This window comes from Moschus berezovskii, chromosome 2 (assembly GCF_049115385.1).
Source record: "Moschus berezovskii isolate FMDL1 chromosome 2, NW_MosBer_1.0, whole genome shotgun sequence".
Classification (NCBI taxonomy): domain Eukaryota; kingdom Metazoa; phylum Chordata; class Mammalia; order Artiodactyla; family Moschidae; genus Moschus; species Moschus berezovskii.
Window position 1 is genome coordinate 125,870,396 of NC_142461.1, and position 20,329 is coordinate 125,890,724.

The following is a 20,329-nucleotide window of genomic DNA, read 5'->3' on the forward strand; positions in this document are numbered from 1 at the left end:
GAGAGGAGTGGAAAGGGAACAGGAGGCAGAGATTCAAAGGAGGCAGTGGTGGTAACAATCCAGACAGGATTATGAGACGGTCTAGGGTGATAAAGTTCAGAAGTGTTTAATCAGGGAATGAACAGATGTGGTAGGCAACACAAGAATTATGGCTGATGGCCACGGTCCTGGCTTTTGGGAGACATTCCTTCATGAATCTCACGTGTGTGTACACACCTTGCTGGATATGCCAAGAAAGGACAGCTCAAACCACTCACTATCTCAGTCATTTCTCCAGGCCTTACAGCTACCAAACTTGAGAAATAATGTGTCCCTCTGGAACAAAGAGCAAATATGCTTACTGCTGATAATAAAACAGAGGGTTCCTCAAACTCAGTCCTCTTTAGCTTAAGACATGCCCAATGAATACACAGCATTCATCCAGGTCTCTCTGCACTACCCCCCAAAGACATGACAGCAAGGAAAAATAATGTATATATCTGGATGCTCATGGCACTTCCTGTGCAGTGAATTTGGTTCTCTGTCTCTAATCCAGGAGCCCCATGTCTTCTGCTGCTGCTAAGTCACTTCAGTCGTGTCTGATTCTGTGTGACCCCATAGACGGCAACCCACCAGGCTCCCCCGTCCCTGGGATTCTCCTGGCAAGAACACTGGAGTGGGTTGCCATTTCCTTCTCCAATGTGTGAAAGTGAAAAGTGAAAGTGAAGTCGCTAAGTCGTGTCTGACTCATAGCTACCCCATGGACTGCAGCCTACCAGGATCCTCCGTCCATGGGATTTTCTAGGCAAGAGTACTGGAGTGGCTTGCTATTGCCTTTTCCAGTATCTTCTGCTAGTATCCATGAAACAGTAAGAGACTAAATAATAATTGCCTTTTAAGTAAGATAAAAATAAAATCTCAGTCTCTACAGTGGGAAAAGGTCAGTACATAGATGAAGTTACCATTCACTAAGGCAGGCATATCACAAAGCAGAGTTCTATAATTTGGAGTTTGTGTCTTCCACCAGAAAAAGGGAAAGAATGAAGAATGTGATGGCAATACAGTAATGCCAAGATGCATTCTGGACATACATCACAAACTGAGTCTAACGGAAGTATAATTTACCTTTCATCAGCTTTAAAGTACAAAGAGGAACCAGTAGTGGTCATGAGTTCAATAAAGACTTCCACTAACTGAGAATAATTTTAAAAATTCTGAATTAAAGTATCACTGTGAAAATAAATTCAGATGAAATGGATGGTGACAAAATGAGACAATTTAAAACTCATTTGAAATGCTTGACAACAGTGGAAGAAGATACACACGTCATTAAAAAAAAATTTGGTTTCAATAAAAGTCTAAAATATGAACTACCCAAGTAAATTAGAAGGCAGAAGAGATTGAGTGACTGAAGATGCTTAAGGGACTAATGGAACAAACAGCAGAATGAGATCCTAATTTAGGAAGAGAAACAGCGGCAGAGAATACATGCAGAGAGGGAGAAATCTTCTTTTAAGGCTACAAGACCCCAGTGAAGATAACAAAGCATACTATCACATGTCCTTAAAGGCTTATTCTTCTAGCCCTGCCCTACTCAAGAAGTGATATATACAGAGCTCTACGTCTCTCTCTGGCCATACACTTACACCTAGTAACTCCTATCCTTCTACTAGATCACTCATCAAACTCAGACCATTCATGTCTTTTGTGAAGATATTTTTCTTCCTGCAGTAATATTTTACATTAAGAAGGCTCTTTTCTTACCCTTTCCTGTGTAAGTGATTCTCCTACTCCAACCTGACCCATCTTTCAGTGTGTGGTAACAAGCTATTTTCTCTATAAAGCCATTACTAGTAATTCCACTTGAAAAAAAACTTTCTCCTTCCTAAGAAAATTGTAATTAATTGATAATCATACTCTGCCAGTGTACTGATAATCACACTCTGTCATTTTAACTTAAGCTTTTAAACTATTTAATTTTTCCTATCTTTTATGCCTTGTCTCCAAAGCCAGATGTATAAAATATCCAAATAAGGATTGTACTCAACTACATAAGTTGTCAGTATTTTATCTCCCACACCCTGTAGCCTAGTCTGTGATCTTGAAACTTTAACAGCTGACTTGCTCTTAGTCATCTATGCAAACATCCTAGGTCCTGGACATTGCCTTCTACCTTGCATTTTGGTCCTCTTTTCCTAGTTAAGGCTTAGTTTTAGGTCCCATTATTTTCATCCTTGGAATGTTTTGACCTATTATCACTATAAAGTAAGAGTCTAATACACAACAGAAAGGAGTTGAGTGACTGTCCTAATCATGGTTAAGAGTAATGTTATGGGTTGAACTGTCTCTCGCGAAAGGATATGTTGAAAGTATAATCCTCAATACTTCAGAATGTAACTTTATTTAGAAATAGGGTCTTTACAGACATAAGATAAAATTAGATCATTAAAATGGACTCTAATCCAGTATGAACAGTGTCTATAAAAAGAAGAAATTTGGACAAAGAGATAAAGAAAGAAGATGATGTGAAGAGAGATAACGATGTCATTAGAGTGTTCTATCTATAAGCTAAGGGAAAACAAAACATTCTCATAAAGGGATATATCAATTCTATAACCCTAATGCTCAGTCTAAAGCTTCATATATTGCTGTATGACAAAAGTAAAATTCTCAAGTGAATTTTTCAAATGAGTAAGTTTAATAATTCTGGAAGTATTCAGTTCAGTCGCTCAGTCGTGTCCGACTCTCCGCGACCCCATGAATCACAGCACACCAGGCCTCCCTGTCCATCACCAACTCCCGGAGTTCACTCAAACTCATGTCCACAGAGTCGGTGATGCCATCCAGCCATCTCATTCTCGGTCATCCCCTTCTCTCACCCCCAACCTTTCCCAGCATCAGAGTCTTTTCCAGTGAGTCAACTCGTAGCATGAGGTGGTCAAAGTATTGGAGTTTCAGCTTTAGCATCAGTCCTTCCAATGAACACCCAGGATTGATCTCCTTTAGAATGGACTGGTTGGATCTCTTTGCAGTCCAAGGAACTCTCAAGAGTCTTCTCCAGCACCACAGTTCAAAAGCATCAATTCTTCGGCGATCAGCTTTCTTCTCAGTCCAACTCTCACATCCATACATGACCACGGGAAAAACCATAGCCTTGACTAGACGGACCTTTGTTGGCAAAGTAATGTCTCTGCTTTTTAATATACTATCTAGGTTGGTCATAACTTTCCTTCCAAGGAGTAAGTGTCTTTTAATTTCATGGCTGCAATCAGCATTCAATAAGGGTTAATTTGAAAGGCATCCAAATCTGTAAAATTCTCTGAACATAAATGTTCGTTTTAGGAACTCCCACAAACTGAAAGTAAGAGACTGAAAACAGTTCAAACTCTGTGACGACGACTTTCAAATTTTTTAATGTGTATATATCCTTTGGCACAGTAATTCTATTTTCAGTCATTTAATAAGCATGATTTACACACTGTTCCATAAAGTTTTTTAGAACAAGAAAATGTTAATTTCTAAACTTTATATTTAGGTGGAAGAAAATAACATATAAAACATACTATTAAATATTTGGAGGTGGTAGTGTCTCAAGTATTCTTCCCTGATCTCCCACTAATCAGCTCTGCAATTTCAGGCAAGTTACTTAAAACATTACTAACTGTCAACTCACATCTGTTACAATGGCTATTATAAAAAAGGTAATATATAAAAAGAGTTGGCGAAGATGTGGAGAAAAGGAAATCTTGTTTATCAATGTTGGGAACGGAAATGGGTGCAACCACTATGGAGAACAGTACAGAGGTTCCTCAAAAACTATAATCAGAACTACCATATGCTCCAGCAATTCCACATCTGGTATTTATCTGAAGAAAATGAAAACACTAACGCAAAAACATATCTATATCCCTTTGTTCACTGCAGCATTATTTACAATAGTCACAACATGGAAACAACCCAAGTGTCCGCTGATGGACAAATGGATAGAAAATTGTGGGATACACACACACACACACACATAACTAGGAATATTATTCAGCCATGAAGAAAGAAAGGAAATCTTGCTATTTATGACAATATAGATGGGCCTTGAAACTACTGTGCTAAATGAAACAAGTTAGAGAAAGGCAAATATCATATGATCTCTCACTTATATGTGGAACCTAAAATGACAAAAACAAACCAAAATGAACAAAAGAAAAAACCAAACTCACAGATACAGACAACAGATTGGTATTTCCCAGAGGCAGGGAGTCAGGGGTAGGTAAAATGGGTACAGTGGTCATAAGATACAAACCTCTAGTTACAAAATAAATAAACATGCATCCCGAAGAGCAAAGTCAAGTGGGCCTTAGGAAGCATTACTCTGAACAAAGCTAGTGGACCTGATGGAATTCCAGTTCAGTTCAGTCGCTCAGTCGTGTCTGACTCTCCGCGACCCCATGAATCACAGCACGCCAGGCCTCCCTGTCCATCACCAACTCCCGGAGTTCACTCAAACTCATGTTCACAGAGTCGGTGATGCCATCCAGCCATCTCATTCTCGGTCGTTCCCTTCTCCTCCCGCCCCCAACCTTTCCCATGAGATATTTCAAATCCTAAAAGATGATGCTGTGAAAGTGCTATACTCAATATGCCAGCAAATTTGGAATACTCAGCAACGGCCACAGGACTGGAAAAGGTCAGTTTTCATTCCAATCCCAAAGAAAGGCAATGCCAAAGAATGTTCAAATTACTGCACAATTGTACTCATCTCACACACTAGCAAAGTCATGCTCAAAATCTCCAAGCTAGGCTTCAACAGTACTTAAATTGATGTACAAGCTGGATTTAGAAAAGGTGGAGGAGCCAAAGATCGAAGTGCCAACATATGTTGGATCACAGAAAAAAAAAAAGAGAATTCCAGGAAAACATCTACGTCTGCTTTATTGACTATACCAAAGCCTTTGACTGTGTGGATCACAACAAACTGGAAAATTCTTTGAGATGGGAATACCAGACCACCTTACCTGCCACCTGAGAAACCTGTATGCAGGTCAAGAAGCAACAGTTAGAACCAGATATGGAATAACAGGCTGGTTCCAAACTGGGAAAGGAGTATGTCAAGGCTGTATATTGTCACCCTGCTTATTTAACTTATATGCTAAGTACATCATGTGAAATGCTAGGCTGGATGAAGCACAAGCTGGAATCAGGATTGTGGGGGAGAAATATCAATAACCTTAGATATGTAGATGACACCACCCTTATGGTAGAAAGTGAAGAGGAACTAAAGAGCTTCTTCATCAACGTGAATGAGGAGAGTGAAAAAGCTGGCTTAAAACTCAACGTTCAATAAACTAAGATCATGGCATCCAGTCCCATCACTTCATGGCCAATAGACAGGGAAACAGTGGAAGCAGTGAGAGACTTTATTATCTTTGGCTCCAAAATCACTGTGGATGGTGACTGAAGCCATGAAATTAAAAGATGATTGCTCCTTGGAATAAAAGCTAGACAGCCTATTAAAAAGAAGAGACATTACTTTGTCGACAAAAATCCATCTAGTCAAAGCTACAGTTTTTCCAGTAGTCATGTACAGATGTGATGAGCTGGACCATAAAGAAGGCTGAGCACTGAACAATTGATGCTTTTGATTCGTGCTATTGGAGAAGATTCTTGAGAGTCCCTTGGACTGCAAGGAAATTGAACCCCGTCAATGCTAAAGGAAATCAACCCTGAATATTCATTTGAAGGACTTATGCTGAAGCTTCAATACTTTGACCACCGGGTGCAAAGAGCCGACACACTGGAAAAGATCCTGATGCTGGGAAAGATTGAAGGCAGGAGGAGAAGGGGACGACAGATTTTGAGATGGTTGGATGGCATCACCGACTCAATGGACATGAGTTTGAGCAGGCTCTAGGAGGTGGTGAAGGACAGAGAAGCCCGGCTTGCTGCAACAGCAAAGTGTCGGACACAACTGAGCAACCAAACAACATGGGCTTCCCTGTTACTCAGACAATAAAGACACTACCTGCAATGCAGGAGACTGGGGTTCAATTCCCGGGTCAGGAAAATCCCGTGGAAATGACAGTGGCTATCCACTCCAACATTCTTGCCTGGAAAATCCCACAGACAGAGGAGCCTGTCGGATTGCAGTCCATGGGGTTGCAAAGAGTCGGGCACGACTAAGTGACTAACACTTTCACTGTCTTTCATGCAATATATAGGATGGTGACTGTAATTAATACTACTACATATTATAATTTGAAAGTTGCTAAGCGAGTAAATCCTAAAAATTCTCATCACAAGAAAAAATAAAATTTGTAACTACATATGGTGATGAATATTTACTAGATTTATTGTTGATCATTTCAAAATACACATATATACTGAAATCACTGCTGCATACCTGAAACTAACATAATGTTACATGTCAATTTTATCTCCATTAAAAAAAGTTTTTTCCATGAGGTAAAGACTATGTTAGTTATAACAATACAAAAGAAGTCTTTTCAATAGGTATACAACAAATATTTTTTCATTTTAAGTTACGCTCTCATGTTAACTAAGGTATTCAATAACAAAATGACAATGAAAATGTTATTCTTACCTGTAATCGAAACCAATCTAATCTCATTCCTCTGAAATCAAATACTTCCCCATCTTCAACTACAGTAACAGGAAAAAGATTACAAAGCAAATTAATATTTTCCAATAAACTATAATCACATTTTAAAATTTAAGGGCTAGGACAATTCTACTTCTGGACATATATACAAAAGAATAAGCTCATGTTCTTGTGTACACCAATGTTTATAGCAGCATTATTCACAACAGGCAAGAGGTAGAAGTAACCAAAAGTCCATCAACAGTGGATAAACAAAATATGATATATACACACAATGGCGTATTATTCAGCCTGAAAAAGGGAGCAAATATTGTAACATGGATGTCATGTTATGGATGACAGTTGAGGGAATGCTAAGTGAAAATAAGATAGTGATAGAAAGACAAATACTGTACGATTCACTTATGTGAAGTATCTAGAATAGTTGAACTAATAGAAACAAAGTAGAATAGTGGTTCCAGGGGCTGGGTGGAAAGGAAAATGGGGAGTTGTTACTTTATAGCTACAGCTTCAATTTCACGGGATGAAAAGTTCTGAATATTCATTGCACAGCTATGTCAATATACTTAACTCTACTGAACTGTACACTTAAAAATGGTAATGTGGTAAATTCTATTTTACCACAACTTAAAATGATAGCTAAGAGTGAAATAATCCTCCTATCCTATGAAGGTGATGATGAGGCAGCTGTGCTAAGAGAAGTGTAAAGTACAGACTTCTCTCTAAACCCCATGACTCTCATTTTGCTTACATGTCAACTCAAAGTACAGAAAACAGCAGGAGGAATCCTGTGAATAGAAACTTTGGAAAGCGCGCTTAAGTTCCACAAAGTAACCAAATATCATCAGGCAAGTTTATAGCAGATACATTATGTAAGTATGTTTAACTTATCAATTTGTAAGTTTATCAAGTTATTTATCAAGTTATAAGTTTATCAATATTCAGTTCAGTTCAGTTCAGTCGCTCAGTCGTGTCCAACTCTCCGCGACCCCATGAATCACAGCACGCCAGGCCTAAGATAAATTTACTGCTCAGAAATTTCCAAGGTTTCTGATACTTTTTATTTAAACAATATGAAACTAAAATATCAGTCTACTGGAATGGAGGAGTATTCAACTAATGGAAAGGCAGTCTATTATATGACATCAACTTTTGAGATTGATAGATCTGAACCTAAGTTCCTATTCAAGAAACTTAGTATCTGTTAAAAACTGTGTGGGCAAACCATGCTGAATAACTGAAAGGTTAACCCTTAAGCCTTAAGTTTCCAAATGTGTCAACTAAAAGTAATTAACAGCTTTTTAACATTGATGAAGACTGAATAATATAATATATATAAAGTGCTTGCCCAGATTAATCATTTCATTAATGGTATCCATTACTGTCATAGGTAATGCCTGGACCATAATATAAGCTTTGTTATGATGTAGGGTGCTCATTTTTCTTTTTTATAATTACAAAATACCTTTTTGCCTCAAAAATACCATTTTGCCTCCAGCTGAATATGAAGAAATGTCAAGTTATGCTTCTTATAATGTTTATAAATATCACCACACATCCATCTGTGAAACCTTTGCTTCAGAGCAAACAAAGTTAAAACAAAAGAGAACAGATTAAATATGCTCCAAAGTAAGGTAAGCAGTAATGTAGAAACTAACTGCTAAGTCCTCTCCTCAATAACAGAATTTGAAAACCTAATGGCAAGAAAATACATTTCAATTTAAAAGACTTATTACCTTGTTTTACACTTAGAGAAGTCATAGTGTTAACAAAAGATGACATGATGATCGATTCATCTTCGGGGCAAACAGAAAGATTCTGAAAAAAAAGAAAGTGATAAAAATAATGATAAAAACATCTAGTTGGGAAAAAATTCGCAGGTCTATCAACGAGTAGGTGGATAAACTGATATATCCATAGTTGGAATATTTTTAAGCAATAAATAAAAATGGAATGTTTATACACACAGTAACATGGATGAACTCAAAAACATGCTAACCAAAAGAAATGAAAAACAAAAAGTTATATGATGATGATTTCATTCACATGGAAAAACGTTTTTTCAAAGCAAAAGCGACAAAAAAGCAGACAAGGGGTTGTTGAGGATCTAGAGAGGGAATCGACTACCAAGGTGCACAGGAAAACTTTTAAATGTTGGAAATGTGCTTTATCTTGACTGGTGGTGGTTACATGAATGCATACAGCTGTCCAAATGAGAACAGTACACTAAAAACAAGTGATTTTTATCATGTATAAATTTTACCTCAATAAAATTAGCACCAAAAAATCCCTCTGAAACTGGCTTAGAAAGTAAATATTTAATAAACTATATCTGAAGTAGATGCTAAATGATAGACTTTTTTTAAAAGTATATGCTTATTAGTTCACAAAAACCATAATTTTCAAAACATTAAGACCTGTAGAACCATGTAAATGTACACAGAATTCTATACTGTACAATTAAGAACAGTTAAAATGATAACTTTAATGTTATATACATTTTTCCACAATTTTAAATTTTAAACTTAAAAGTTACCATTTTAACCAATATTACAATGAAGTATTTGAACAAGTTATCTTAGTTCTAAATTTAAATCCTAGCAAATGGTTAAAAAAACTATGCATGTAAATACTTTACTTGCGGGTGGTAAAAAGTTCAGACATTTAACACATTTAAATAGTGTTATTTGAATGTGTTATTACTCATGTACTCATGAACTGTGTGATACTGATGTTACATAAGGCCTTTTTTCTTCACTATACCTACCATCAGAGCTGTTAATATGCTATTGATAAATGTCAATTATTAATATTAGTATCAATATTTCTGCTGCTATTATTGTATCAGAAAAATAAGAAATTAGTTTTATCAGTATTGCTAAAATAATATAAGACACAAGAAGTCATGGAGTGGCTTAAGATTTTTAATACTTTAACATAATTTGTAAAATTTATTAATAAATATCCAGTTAGTCACAGCAAACTTCAAAATGCCACAAAGCCAGGAGTCTGATTTACTTTTTAGACTGTGATAGCACTGTAGCCTTTGGTTTGTCTACTATGTAACAACTATTTAAAAAAAAAAAAAACTGCACTGCTGTCCACCTGAAACTACCACATGTTAACTGGCTACACTACGATATAAAATAAAAAGTTTTTAAAAAAACAACTGCAACAAAGCAGTAACACTTTGCTTTGAATAAAAGCAGCTTTTCTATTCCCTCTTTTAACAGACATGCTAGAAACAAAGCGCATGAGCTCCGTCTAGTGGATGAAAGAAGAAATAAACTAGGATAGTAAACTGTAAGCTGTTTATAACTTGGTAAACAATTACATGAACAGTTTTTTTCTTATTTGCATTTTCAGGTAGGTTTGAAAGTATGGTTATTTCTGTGGAAAACCAATAGTTTTAAATTCAGTTCAGTTCAGTCACTCAATCGTGTCTGACTCTTTGCGACCCCATGGACTGCAGCACGCCAGGCCTCCCTGTCCATCACCAACTCCCGGAGTTTACTCAAACTCATGTCCATGAGTCGGTAATGCCATCCAACCATCTCATCCTCTGTCATCCCCTTCTCTTCCCACCTTCAATCTTTCCCAGCATCAGGGTCTTTTCCAGTGAGTCAGTTCTTCGCATGAGGTGGCCAAAGTACTGGAGTTTCAGCTTCAGCATCAGTCCTTCCAATGAATATTCAGGACTGATTTCCTTCGGGATGGACTGGCTGGATCTCCCTGCTGTCCAAGGGACTCTCAAGAGTCTTTTGCCCTTTTGCTCTCTCTGCCTCTTCATGTGGCCCCCAGTAATTTCTCATCCACACTAAGCCAGGGTGATTTTCCTAAATATTAAATCTGATTTATGACTAACCTCCTCTTTTGCAAGATCCTCTATAATTTGGTTACTGTACACCTCCACCCACCAAGGTAAAGAATTATTCCCTGCATGTGTTCATGTTAAGTTTTATACTCCCTTAAGCATAATGACCATCACACTGGAATACAACTAAATGTTTTCTTTGCTCTAGATAATGATCCCCTTGACAAAATATGACCATGAGTTATTTACATTTGTAACTTCACCATGAGACAAAAGATTACTTTTGTAAATGTTTACTAAGCAAACAAATCAATTAATTGGAAAGGAGGGAAATAAGAAACAAAAGGGAGAATGCTATCGGGTTTTTTACCTGCACAAGCTCATTGAGGACAACAGCGTCAAAGCCAGAAAGGTACTGCACATAGTATCTCTGCATTACAGGTCCGTACTTCCTTACATGTGCTCTAAGCTCTTCCATATAAAATATTAATTCAGCAATGTGCCTTTTTTTATTCAAGAAAAAACATTTCAAAAATTAAATTCACTCACTATCAAGGAAAATATGAAATGCCTTTGATATGGCTACATCAATTTTTTTCCTTAGAAAAAGCATTGTTAAATAATGTCAACTACTTTCTTTTTTATATTATCTCACATACAGAAAGAAACTATGGAAAGCAAAAAAAGCAAAGAATAAAAAATTGATAAAGGAAAATACAAAATAAAAATAAAATTAGGACACCTCATAAATATATCATGAAAAAGTCATAAATAAAAGAAGGTTAGAGTATTAGGAAAAAGTAAGATTTTTCCGTATGCTGTTATTCCTCTGATTCATTTACCTAACTTCTGTTGAGGGACTGTGGACTAAAATAAGAGAAATATATTACAAATGACACAGCTGTAACTGTTAGGATTATTATTCAAATTTTTGCGTAATAAATAATTCTGAAACATGAATCCTGTAAGAAATACTATAATCATATGTGAAACAAATCGCCTGTCTAGGTTTGATGCATGATACAGGATGCTCGGGGCTGGTGCACTGGGATGACCCAGAGGGATGGGATGGGATGGGGAGGGAGGTCGGAGGGGGGTTCAGGATGGGGAACACATGTACACCTGGGGCAGATTCATGTCAGTGAATGGCAAATACAATAATGTAAAGTAAAATAAAAGACAACATAAATAAAAAAAAAAGAAATACTATAGCACAAAAACATACCTCTGCAACAACCTAGAGTACTAGTGAGAAACCATTTAAATCTTAATTCAAAGCTAAAGTTGACTTTGCAATCTAATTCATATCACTTAACAATATATTTTAAATATTCTCTGCATTATGACAAATATGAAAAGTCTTAAAAAGTTTTTCAAAATAATTTTACTTTAGGCCCCAAATCCCATAGCCCATAAATCAAATATACAAAAAATATATATTTTTAATGTTGTTAACTTACTTATCTATAAAGTCATCTGCACTCTTCTTTGGCATGTTATCTGCATGACGAAGTAGCCAGATAATTTCATCACGGGCAAAGGATAATGCCATAAAAACAAAAAGTGCCTGAAAGATATTAAAAAGTAACATTGTTCACTCTCATGCAAAGATTAAAAACAAACCTATCCAAAATCTTTCTCAAAGTGAAAAGTCACAGGCAAAACTGATACTATCAACTCTTAAAAGACAGAAGTAAGAGAAAAGGGAAAGTCAAAGCACATATCAAAAAAGCATGCACATAAGTAAGGTGTGAGGGAAAATGCAGGAAGGTCTGATTTACAAGTGCCAAGTTAGCAAATCCACACTCAGCTAAATATAAAATCTCTTATGTAGTTCTTGACTCAAATTTTAGTAAAATTTCAGAGAGAAGAAAAAAATTCTTTTAATTTTAATGTGGCATGTTTGTTGTAGCTGAAACAATAATTAAATCAATTACCTTAGGACCTAGCAAGCCAGGCTGATCAGAGAGGACAGTAGCCAATTCTTTCAGTGCAGACCTTAAAAACTTGCGTCTTTCTCTGTGCATTGAACCACTATAGGAAAAGACAACCACCATTAGAGTTTATATGTTTATCTGTTTCCACTAAACTTATTACTGGTAATTAATTAACATCATTTCAGAGTCAACTTCCAAAGTTTTCTTAGGAAACGGAAACCCTTAAAAATATCTTCTATGTGTTTGTCATTAAATGACTTTTCAATCTTGTCTTTATCCTTGCCTTTCTTGTGCTGCTTTGGTAACTTTTTTCCACTTCTCTCTACCTATCAAGATCCTACTCAAACTTCAAGACCAGCTCTGCAAAAAGTAGTTCCCAATATAGACATGTCTAATCCTGAAGAATTCCTGCCAGTTAAGTACCATATAGCCTAGCACTCTATACAATGAATGGACTGTGAAATCCTTAAAAGTAAGCACTTTTTATTGTATACACTTTTGTCACTCCCATGTAGAATCAATAAATATAACTTAATAAATATCTGATTATATTCTCATTTATTAAGTATATTGCTATTAAATATATCATTGTTTAGTCACTAAATCATGTCTGACTCCTTTAGCAACCCTATGGACTTAAAACTGACTAAATCAAAGCTATATTCATTAAGGTATTGGGATGAAATCTATTTGGTGCTATTGTTCAAAAACAGAAAGATGAGGAAAGGATAATCATAAATATTCATGTACTGGGTATCTTAAAAATAAAATACAAATTAGAAAAAATTTATTCTCACAAATTAACAAAAAAAAATCAAAGAATATTCTAAATATTCCAACTCCTCATACTGTTCAAAATATAAATCATTCCAAAAAAGTTTTAAACTTTAGACAGTTGCAAAAAAAAAAAGCCACTCCACAAATAGATCGGGGAAAAAATGGAAACAGACTTTATTTTCTTGGGCTCCAAAATTACTGCAGTTGGTGAATGCAGCCATGAAATTAAAAGACACTTGCTCCTTCGAAAAAAAGCTATGACCAACCCAGACAGCATAATATAAAAGCAGAGACATCACTTTGCCAACAAATGTCTGTATAGTCAAACCTATGGTTTTTTCAGTAGTCATATACGGATATGAGAGTTGGACCATAAAGAAGGCAAAGTGCCGAAGAATCGATGCTTTCAAACTGTGGTGTTGGAGAAGACTCTTGAGAACCCCTTGGACTACAAAGAGATCCAATCAGTCCATCCTAAAGGGAATCAACCCTGAATATTCACTGGAAGGACTGATGCTGAAGTTCCTATAGTACTTTGGCCACTTGATGCTAAGAGCCGACTCAATGGAAAAGACCCTGATCTTGGCAAAGATTGAGGGCAGGAGCAGAAGGGGGTGACAGAGGATGAGATGTTGGAAGGCATCATCGACTCAATGGACATGAGTCTGAGCAAACTCTAGGAGATAACGAAGGACAGGGAAGCCTGGCTGTGCTGCAGTCCACAGGGTCACAAAGAGTTGGACACGACCGAGAGACTGAACAAGAACACATCTATTACATGCCAAAATCCTAAGGAGAAGAAATATGGAACACGAGAAATTTAACTCTGACACCACAGATTAATTTTGAAGACACACTAAAATCCAACCTTTACCTATGTGACCTTAGGTTCTACCTCTCTTAAGCTCCAGACTCTCATCAAGAAACAGGGATGATGACACCTGACTCAAGATGTATCTTTCATGATGTCTAACATAGAGTACTTTTACAATGTTAGTATAATTCTAACAACATGCTCTCTACTTACTGACAATAATAAATTCATCTGGTGTAGTATCTAAAAAGAAAGTGGGTAACTGTTTTTATTATTTTACTATACAAGGTTGCTGAAAGGAGTATTACCATCAAGAGAAGATATAAACACTATGTCTGGCACATGTTAATGAATGATAAGAATTACTACTGCTCACTACTTATAACTGTTTTATACAATGCAGGGGAAAAAAACCTTTACAAAAGATAGCTGTGACACCATGTATCTGCCAAGGGTTTAACATATGAATAAGCAGGCCTGGAATGGAATTCTAACACACTCCAAAGCATGTTATTTGTACTAGAGACTGATTTTATAATAATATAAGTACTTCATTTGAGTAGAAAAAAAATGCATGAGGAAATAATATACAGTAGTTAGCAATAAATAAAGATGATTTAAATTCCTAATATCTATGTTACAGCCTAAGCCTAAATTCTAAAACTTCTTTATATTTTCACCTATGGCTGTGGTGTTATCTTTTCTCTGACTTGTAGAAATACTGATGGAAAAGATAGTGTTATCTCTACTGTACCCAGACATACTAAAGAAGATATTCTATACAAGTATACCATGTAACAATTAAATGAATTACCAAATTATTTCATGAGAAAACTGAAAAGTTGTTCAAACATTTTAAATACACTAATACCTAATTTCAGTTATCTATATATTTTCTAATAAAATATATTTACTAATATTTAGGAAAGGTATGGGATTAACATACTTTGAAAAGTAAATACCATTGGTGGGAGTGCACATGAAGTAGTACAAAAATCATCATAACTTGCCAAGTATTGGTACCAGAGCATAGGAGCAATAAGAGAAATGAATGACACCAAAATAAATTCCTCTGTATGGTATTCCTTAAGAGCATGTTAACACTTAAAAAATATTAAAAATCTGTCCATACTAATACCAAGGTGACTAGATACAGTTATAAACATGTTTCTCATTGATTAGAAGTCCCCTACTTCTACTGCCACATCTTACACACCATTAATCTGCATTCACTTCAACAAAATAATGCTTTAAGAAAGGAATTTTTTATTAAAAGTTTCACAGAAAAGTTAGAACCACTTACGCATGTGACACAGCTGCCTCTTTGCATTCTCTTATGTCATTAATACGCTTATTATAGCTATGAGCCAAAAAAAAAAAATTGGAAGTATGTTAATTTGGTCCATAACAGTAAAAACAAGTTAGTCAAATACTAGTCAACTAAAAATGTCTTATCAATAAGAGAAACTGGCTCTCAAACTGGAAATACATGGAAGAAGTCTACCCACATCATTTTGAGCACCTAAGTACCCCATCGGCTCTTCCTAAAATAATAAATCTCGTATTACATTAAAATTCAGTAATAAAATTAAATTTACAAAGCAGAATTTTATTTTCTTAAATCTCCAACAGGGACACTAACTTATACTTCTAAGATAATTAACAGTGATTTCCAAAAACTGCAAGTGGTGACAAAGCTATTACTTTTGGCTTTTTATGCTACCTCATAAGCATAAAAAAATTTTTCAAGGCACATATACTAGAAACAGAAATTTTGTGGTGGAGAAAACTGGAGCAGGAAAGCATTTGATTACTTTAAATTATTTTAAGGGATAGACCTATGGGTGATTTTTACTCACCTTTTTAAAAGCACATTTTTTTCAAATTAAAAAACATTTAAAATAGAAGACACTGAATACCAGCATCAAACAGTCTAAAGATGCCATCTATAAAATAAATGCTAATAAAGATATGCTAATTTCCTGGCTACTATATACATAAAAATTCAAAATTCCTAAAATGTTAAAGAAAAATTATCTTCCTAACCACTTACACCAAGAACTTCAATTTCTAAGTTAAGTATGCTAAAGATTTGTGTATTCTTCAAGCAAATGTCATAAATCTGTAACCACTGACCTGTATAAATGATGAGTTTTCATACTTATGGTCTGACTTGTTAATTACTATAATTCACATTTTAAATTGGATCAATCACTCACAATTTAATAAAAAAAATAAAAACTTTTCAACTTTAAATACAGAAATTCTTAAATGGTAAATTTAACACAGAAAAAGCATAACAAAGGAATTTCAAGAGGTCTAGTAGTTAGTACTTGGTACTTTCACTGTTGTGGATGTCGGTTCAATCCCTGGTCTAGGAACTAAGATCCCACAAGTCATGTGGAGTGGACAGAAAAAAAAAAAGGCATAATGAAAAGACAACTGGTTTCATGAAGCTATTAAACTTATCTGTACCATATATACCTTACGCTCACTCAACATACAGAAACTCTCTGGTTCTGTTTACATATATTTAAATATAATTCCCCAGAGAGGATGTCAATATGCTAAGACATAAGTTTCAGGATTTTTGATCTGAATCACTTTGAAAATGACAAAGCTCACAACAACATAGGATATTTCCAGGTACTCCACCATCTAAAATAAAAAGTGAACTAAGAGTTGAAAAATACAGAGGGTACTGTTTCTCACACTATGGCTGAGAGACGACCTGCATGAGAATGTCAGAACACTTAACGGTGACAGAAACCAACAGAGATCACCTGTGAAGGCTAGGGGGAGATGGACCAGGGGTAGCAGTACTGACCAGAAAGAGGCACAAGAGAATCTTGTGGGGATAATGGAAATACTCTGTATCTTAACCTAGGTGGTCACCAGAGTATTCGTATGCAAAACTGTTGAGTTGTTCACTTAAAATTTATGCATTTTTCTGTCTGTAAATTTATGTCAATAAACTACTGGGGGGAGGCGGTGGGAGAAAAGGGCAGATTTCTTTACCTCTCCAAAATATAGATACAGGGGATTTAGGAGGTTAGGGGTGATGCCCAGGAACCTGGCTTTTAATTCACATCCCAGGGTACTTCATATGCATAATAAAATCTGAGATGGTATACTGGCTTAAACTGTCAGTACTATACATATCTTTACATTTTAATAGATTTTTAAAATCTGAATTTCATTTAGGACAATACTGAATTGGATATGAAGTAAATGAGGTGAATTTCACTTCCATGAAGCTGACAAATCCAACCCAATTATTCAATATTTTTAGGTCCAATAGATCCCAAGATATTTAAGATACTCCTAATTTCAAAAGATTTTATAAAGGCTACCAAGTGTGAGTTCAACTTGTTTTTATATACTGGCTACAGAACCAAAAGTGGAAAAAAAAGTAAGCATTAAAAATTCCAAGGGAACAAATTTAAGAATTACTGGTGTTACAAGGAATGAGTATAAATGAGTCACTTGGAATACTTCCTCATTGTAAGGAAACATGATTTCCTTTTTGCAGTGGTCTGACTTCTGCAATGGCTATAAATAATTAATGAAGTATTTTTGATTGATTCATATACTTTTTTAAATGCACTGCATTCTAAAATGCATTTGTAAAAACTTCGTAATTCCTAAAATGTACATTGTGCTTTCAGTAATATTTATGTCTAAAACCATATAATGATATACAAGAGATCATATCGTCTTTCTCCTAGCATACAAATTTTGAAACAGCAGGAACACTAGATATTTCAGTCTGTGAAGTAACCTGTAAAAAATATCAGGATCATTGTTAAAAACAACTTGGTGTGACTGAGAAGTTGGGACAGATTGCATCTTCTCGCATAATGTGAGCCTTCTCTACCCCAGAACTTCAACAGATATTCCACTCACTACTTTTCTCCAAAAAAGACAAAATAATTGAAAATGACATACCCTCGAATGTTTACAAATAAGTCTTCTGCAGCTTTATGAATGTGGAAAACTTCGTCCCGAAAGAGAGAGAGGCAAGAGCTACTTTGAAGAGCTAGCTTCCAAAGGTTCAGTGCTGTTGCATCAGTATTTAGGATCCCATGGCACAAAATAAAGCCAACTTGAAACAAAAGAGAAAGAAATAGAAAAGTTTTCCTGAGTCAGGTTATTTGAGTTACAGGGTAGCTTTTTAAAAATAAAGAAACACAAACACTGTCACTGAAACTGAGGTTTTTAAGTGACAGGTAATAATACATATACATATAAAATGGCAACAATATTTCTCTTTTTCAATAAGAATTCTCTGTACTTTGTAAAACCAGTGCTGTGAACTTATACTGATGAAAAGGAAAAAAAAAATCATTTCTGGGTTGTGAAGGAAATGACTTTAACAAACGAGTAAAAGATATTTCAAGCCAGAGATCAGAAGCTACCAATTCACATATATACAATTATCCTTACAGTTGTTACAGTTACCGAAAAAGAAAGCTACTCTTCTAAGTCATTACAGGAAATGAACTAGCATGTCACAATTTCATAGCAAATTATAGTTTGTACTAATTTAGTCCTCAGAGAAGGCAATGGCAAGCCACTCCAGTACTCTTGCCTAGAAAACCCCATGGATGGAGGAGCCTGGTAGGCTGAAGTCCGTGGGGTCGCTAAGGGTCGGACATGATTGAGCGACTTCACTTTCACTTTTCACTTTCACACATTGGAGAAGGAAATGGCAACCCACTCCAGTGTTCTTGCCTGGAGAATCCCAGGGACGGGGGAGCCTGGTGGGCTTCCGCCTATGGGGTCACACAGAGTCGGACACGACTGAAGTGACTCAGCAGCAGCAGCAGCAGCAGCAGTCCTCTGACACATATTCTTTTATGATTATCGCATAAAGACCAGTGGTATCCTTCTTTTACAACTGAAGAAATGAGGGTCAATGACTTGCCTAAAGTCACACTTATAAAGTATTAGAACCAGACTTTTCCTCAAGTAGTTACCCTTAAAGGCCAATATTCTTTCATTATGTTACACAGCTCTCTATTCTATAAATTCAAGTATCTTACCTTTTGTCATCTAATTTAGAAATTCTTCAAAAATGTGTAATCCTCTATGTTTACTGAGGTCTTCCCTGACCTTCTATTAGAGGCCATAAAACCTCATTTTTCATCCCTAGAAAGTGAAAGTTGCTCAGTCCTGTCTGACTCTTTGCGACCCCATGGACTGTCCATGGAATTCTGCAGGCCACGAGAGTGGGTAGCCTTTCCCGTCTCCAGGGGATCTTCCCAACCCAGGGAGTGAACCCAGGTCTCCTGCATTGCTAGGCAGATTCTTTACCAGCTGAGCCACAAGAGAAGCCCAAGAATACTGTAGTGGGTAGCCTATCCCTTCTCCAGCGGATCTTCCCGACCCAGGAATTGAACCAGGGTCTCCTACCTTGCAGGCAGATTCTTTACCAATTGAGCTATGAGGGAAGCCATAAAACCTCATCTTTCATTCCTAGAACATGTACTCAATGCTTATTATAAACTAGGTATCATGCTGGGCCAGTTAAAAACCAATTCTATTTTCTGTAAGATTTCCCTCTGATTCTCAACAGTCATTTCAATTGTTAAACTCCTCAATCACTAACATTTAACTTGACTTGCATCTTTTATTCTTAATTAAACATTCCTTTCAAAGGGCCACTACACAGGCAAACTAACTCTTTAGGTAGGCAAATACTGTAGGATCATACATACAGAAGTACGTTTATTAATAACTTCCTTAAAAATTCCTGAAATATATTAAGATGTTTTTAATACTTAGTGTCCCTAAATGCAAGTCTAATTATTTGATCTGGTACATAACCAAAGAAACAAAACACCTTTATGGAAATTTTTACAATCCTCAAGAGTTCTGTAAAAATTTGTGCGTCATGCACTGATATTTGATACTCTAATCCCTTTACTAAAATGAGATTTCACTTAGTGTCTTGCACCTCAATGTATACTTAGACTCATAACACTTCTGTTGATAATAAAAGTTTCTCTGAGAATATTATCAGTGTCATTACGGGTCATTGTAAACTTTATTTATGTAAGACATGGGTTACATTATAAAGTATATTCATTTATTGTAAGGTCAATAAAAGGTAAATTAATTTAAAATAGCTCAAGATTAGGAAGACAGTCTATTAATTAAACTACACACTAACCTCCTTTCCCCACTAAGTTCTCAGCAAAAGGATAAAAAAAAAAATTTTTTTTTCAGTCACGAAAATGTTGGAAAATAAGATAGAAAATCAATACTAAACTAGAAAGTTGGAGAAAATCTTTGAAGAGAGAGATTGTACTATCAATTTAAAAAGAGATCTTCCATAAGGAGTCATCTGGGTATAGTCAATAAAGTAAGAACAAATCCCGAAAAGAGTACCA

General features: G+C 35.7%; 1 protein-coding gene across 1 annotated transcript in view; it reads right to left on the reverse strand.

Annotated features, from left to right (window-relative positions):
- Nucleotides 1–20,329, reverse strand: part of NCKAP1 (NCK associated protein 1) — a 120,582-nt gene that overhangs the window by 43,992 nt on the left and 56,261 nt on the right. Inside the window, exons 9-15 of the mRNA XM_055398884.2 lie at nucleotides 17,883–18,039; nucleotides 15,238–15,294; nucleotides 12,344–12,440; nucleotides 11,867–11,973; nucleotides 10,777–10,909; nucleotides 8,329–8,410; nucleotides 6,575–6,633 (exon numbers count right to left, since the gene is read on the reverse strand). Coding sequence (XP_055254859.1) covers nucleotides 6,575–6,633; nucleotides 8,329–8,410; nucleotides 10,777–10,909; nucleotides 11,867–11,973; nucleotides 12,344–12,440; nucleotides 15,238–15,294; nucleotides 17,883–18,039 — 692 coding nt within the window. The remainder of the gene's footprint in view (nucleotides 1–6,574; nucleotides 6,634–8,328; nucleotides 8,411–10,776; nucleotides 10,910–11,866; nucleotides 11,974–12,343; nucleotides 12,441–15,237; nucleotides 15,295–17,882; nucleotides 18,040–20,329) is intronic.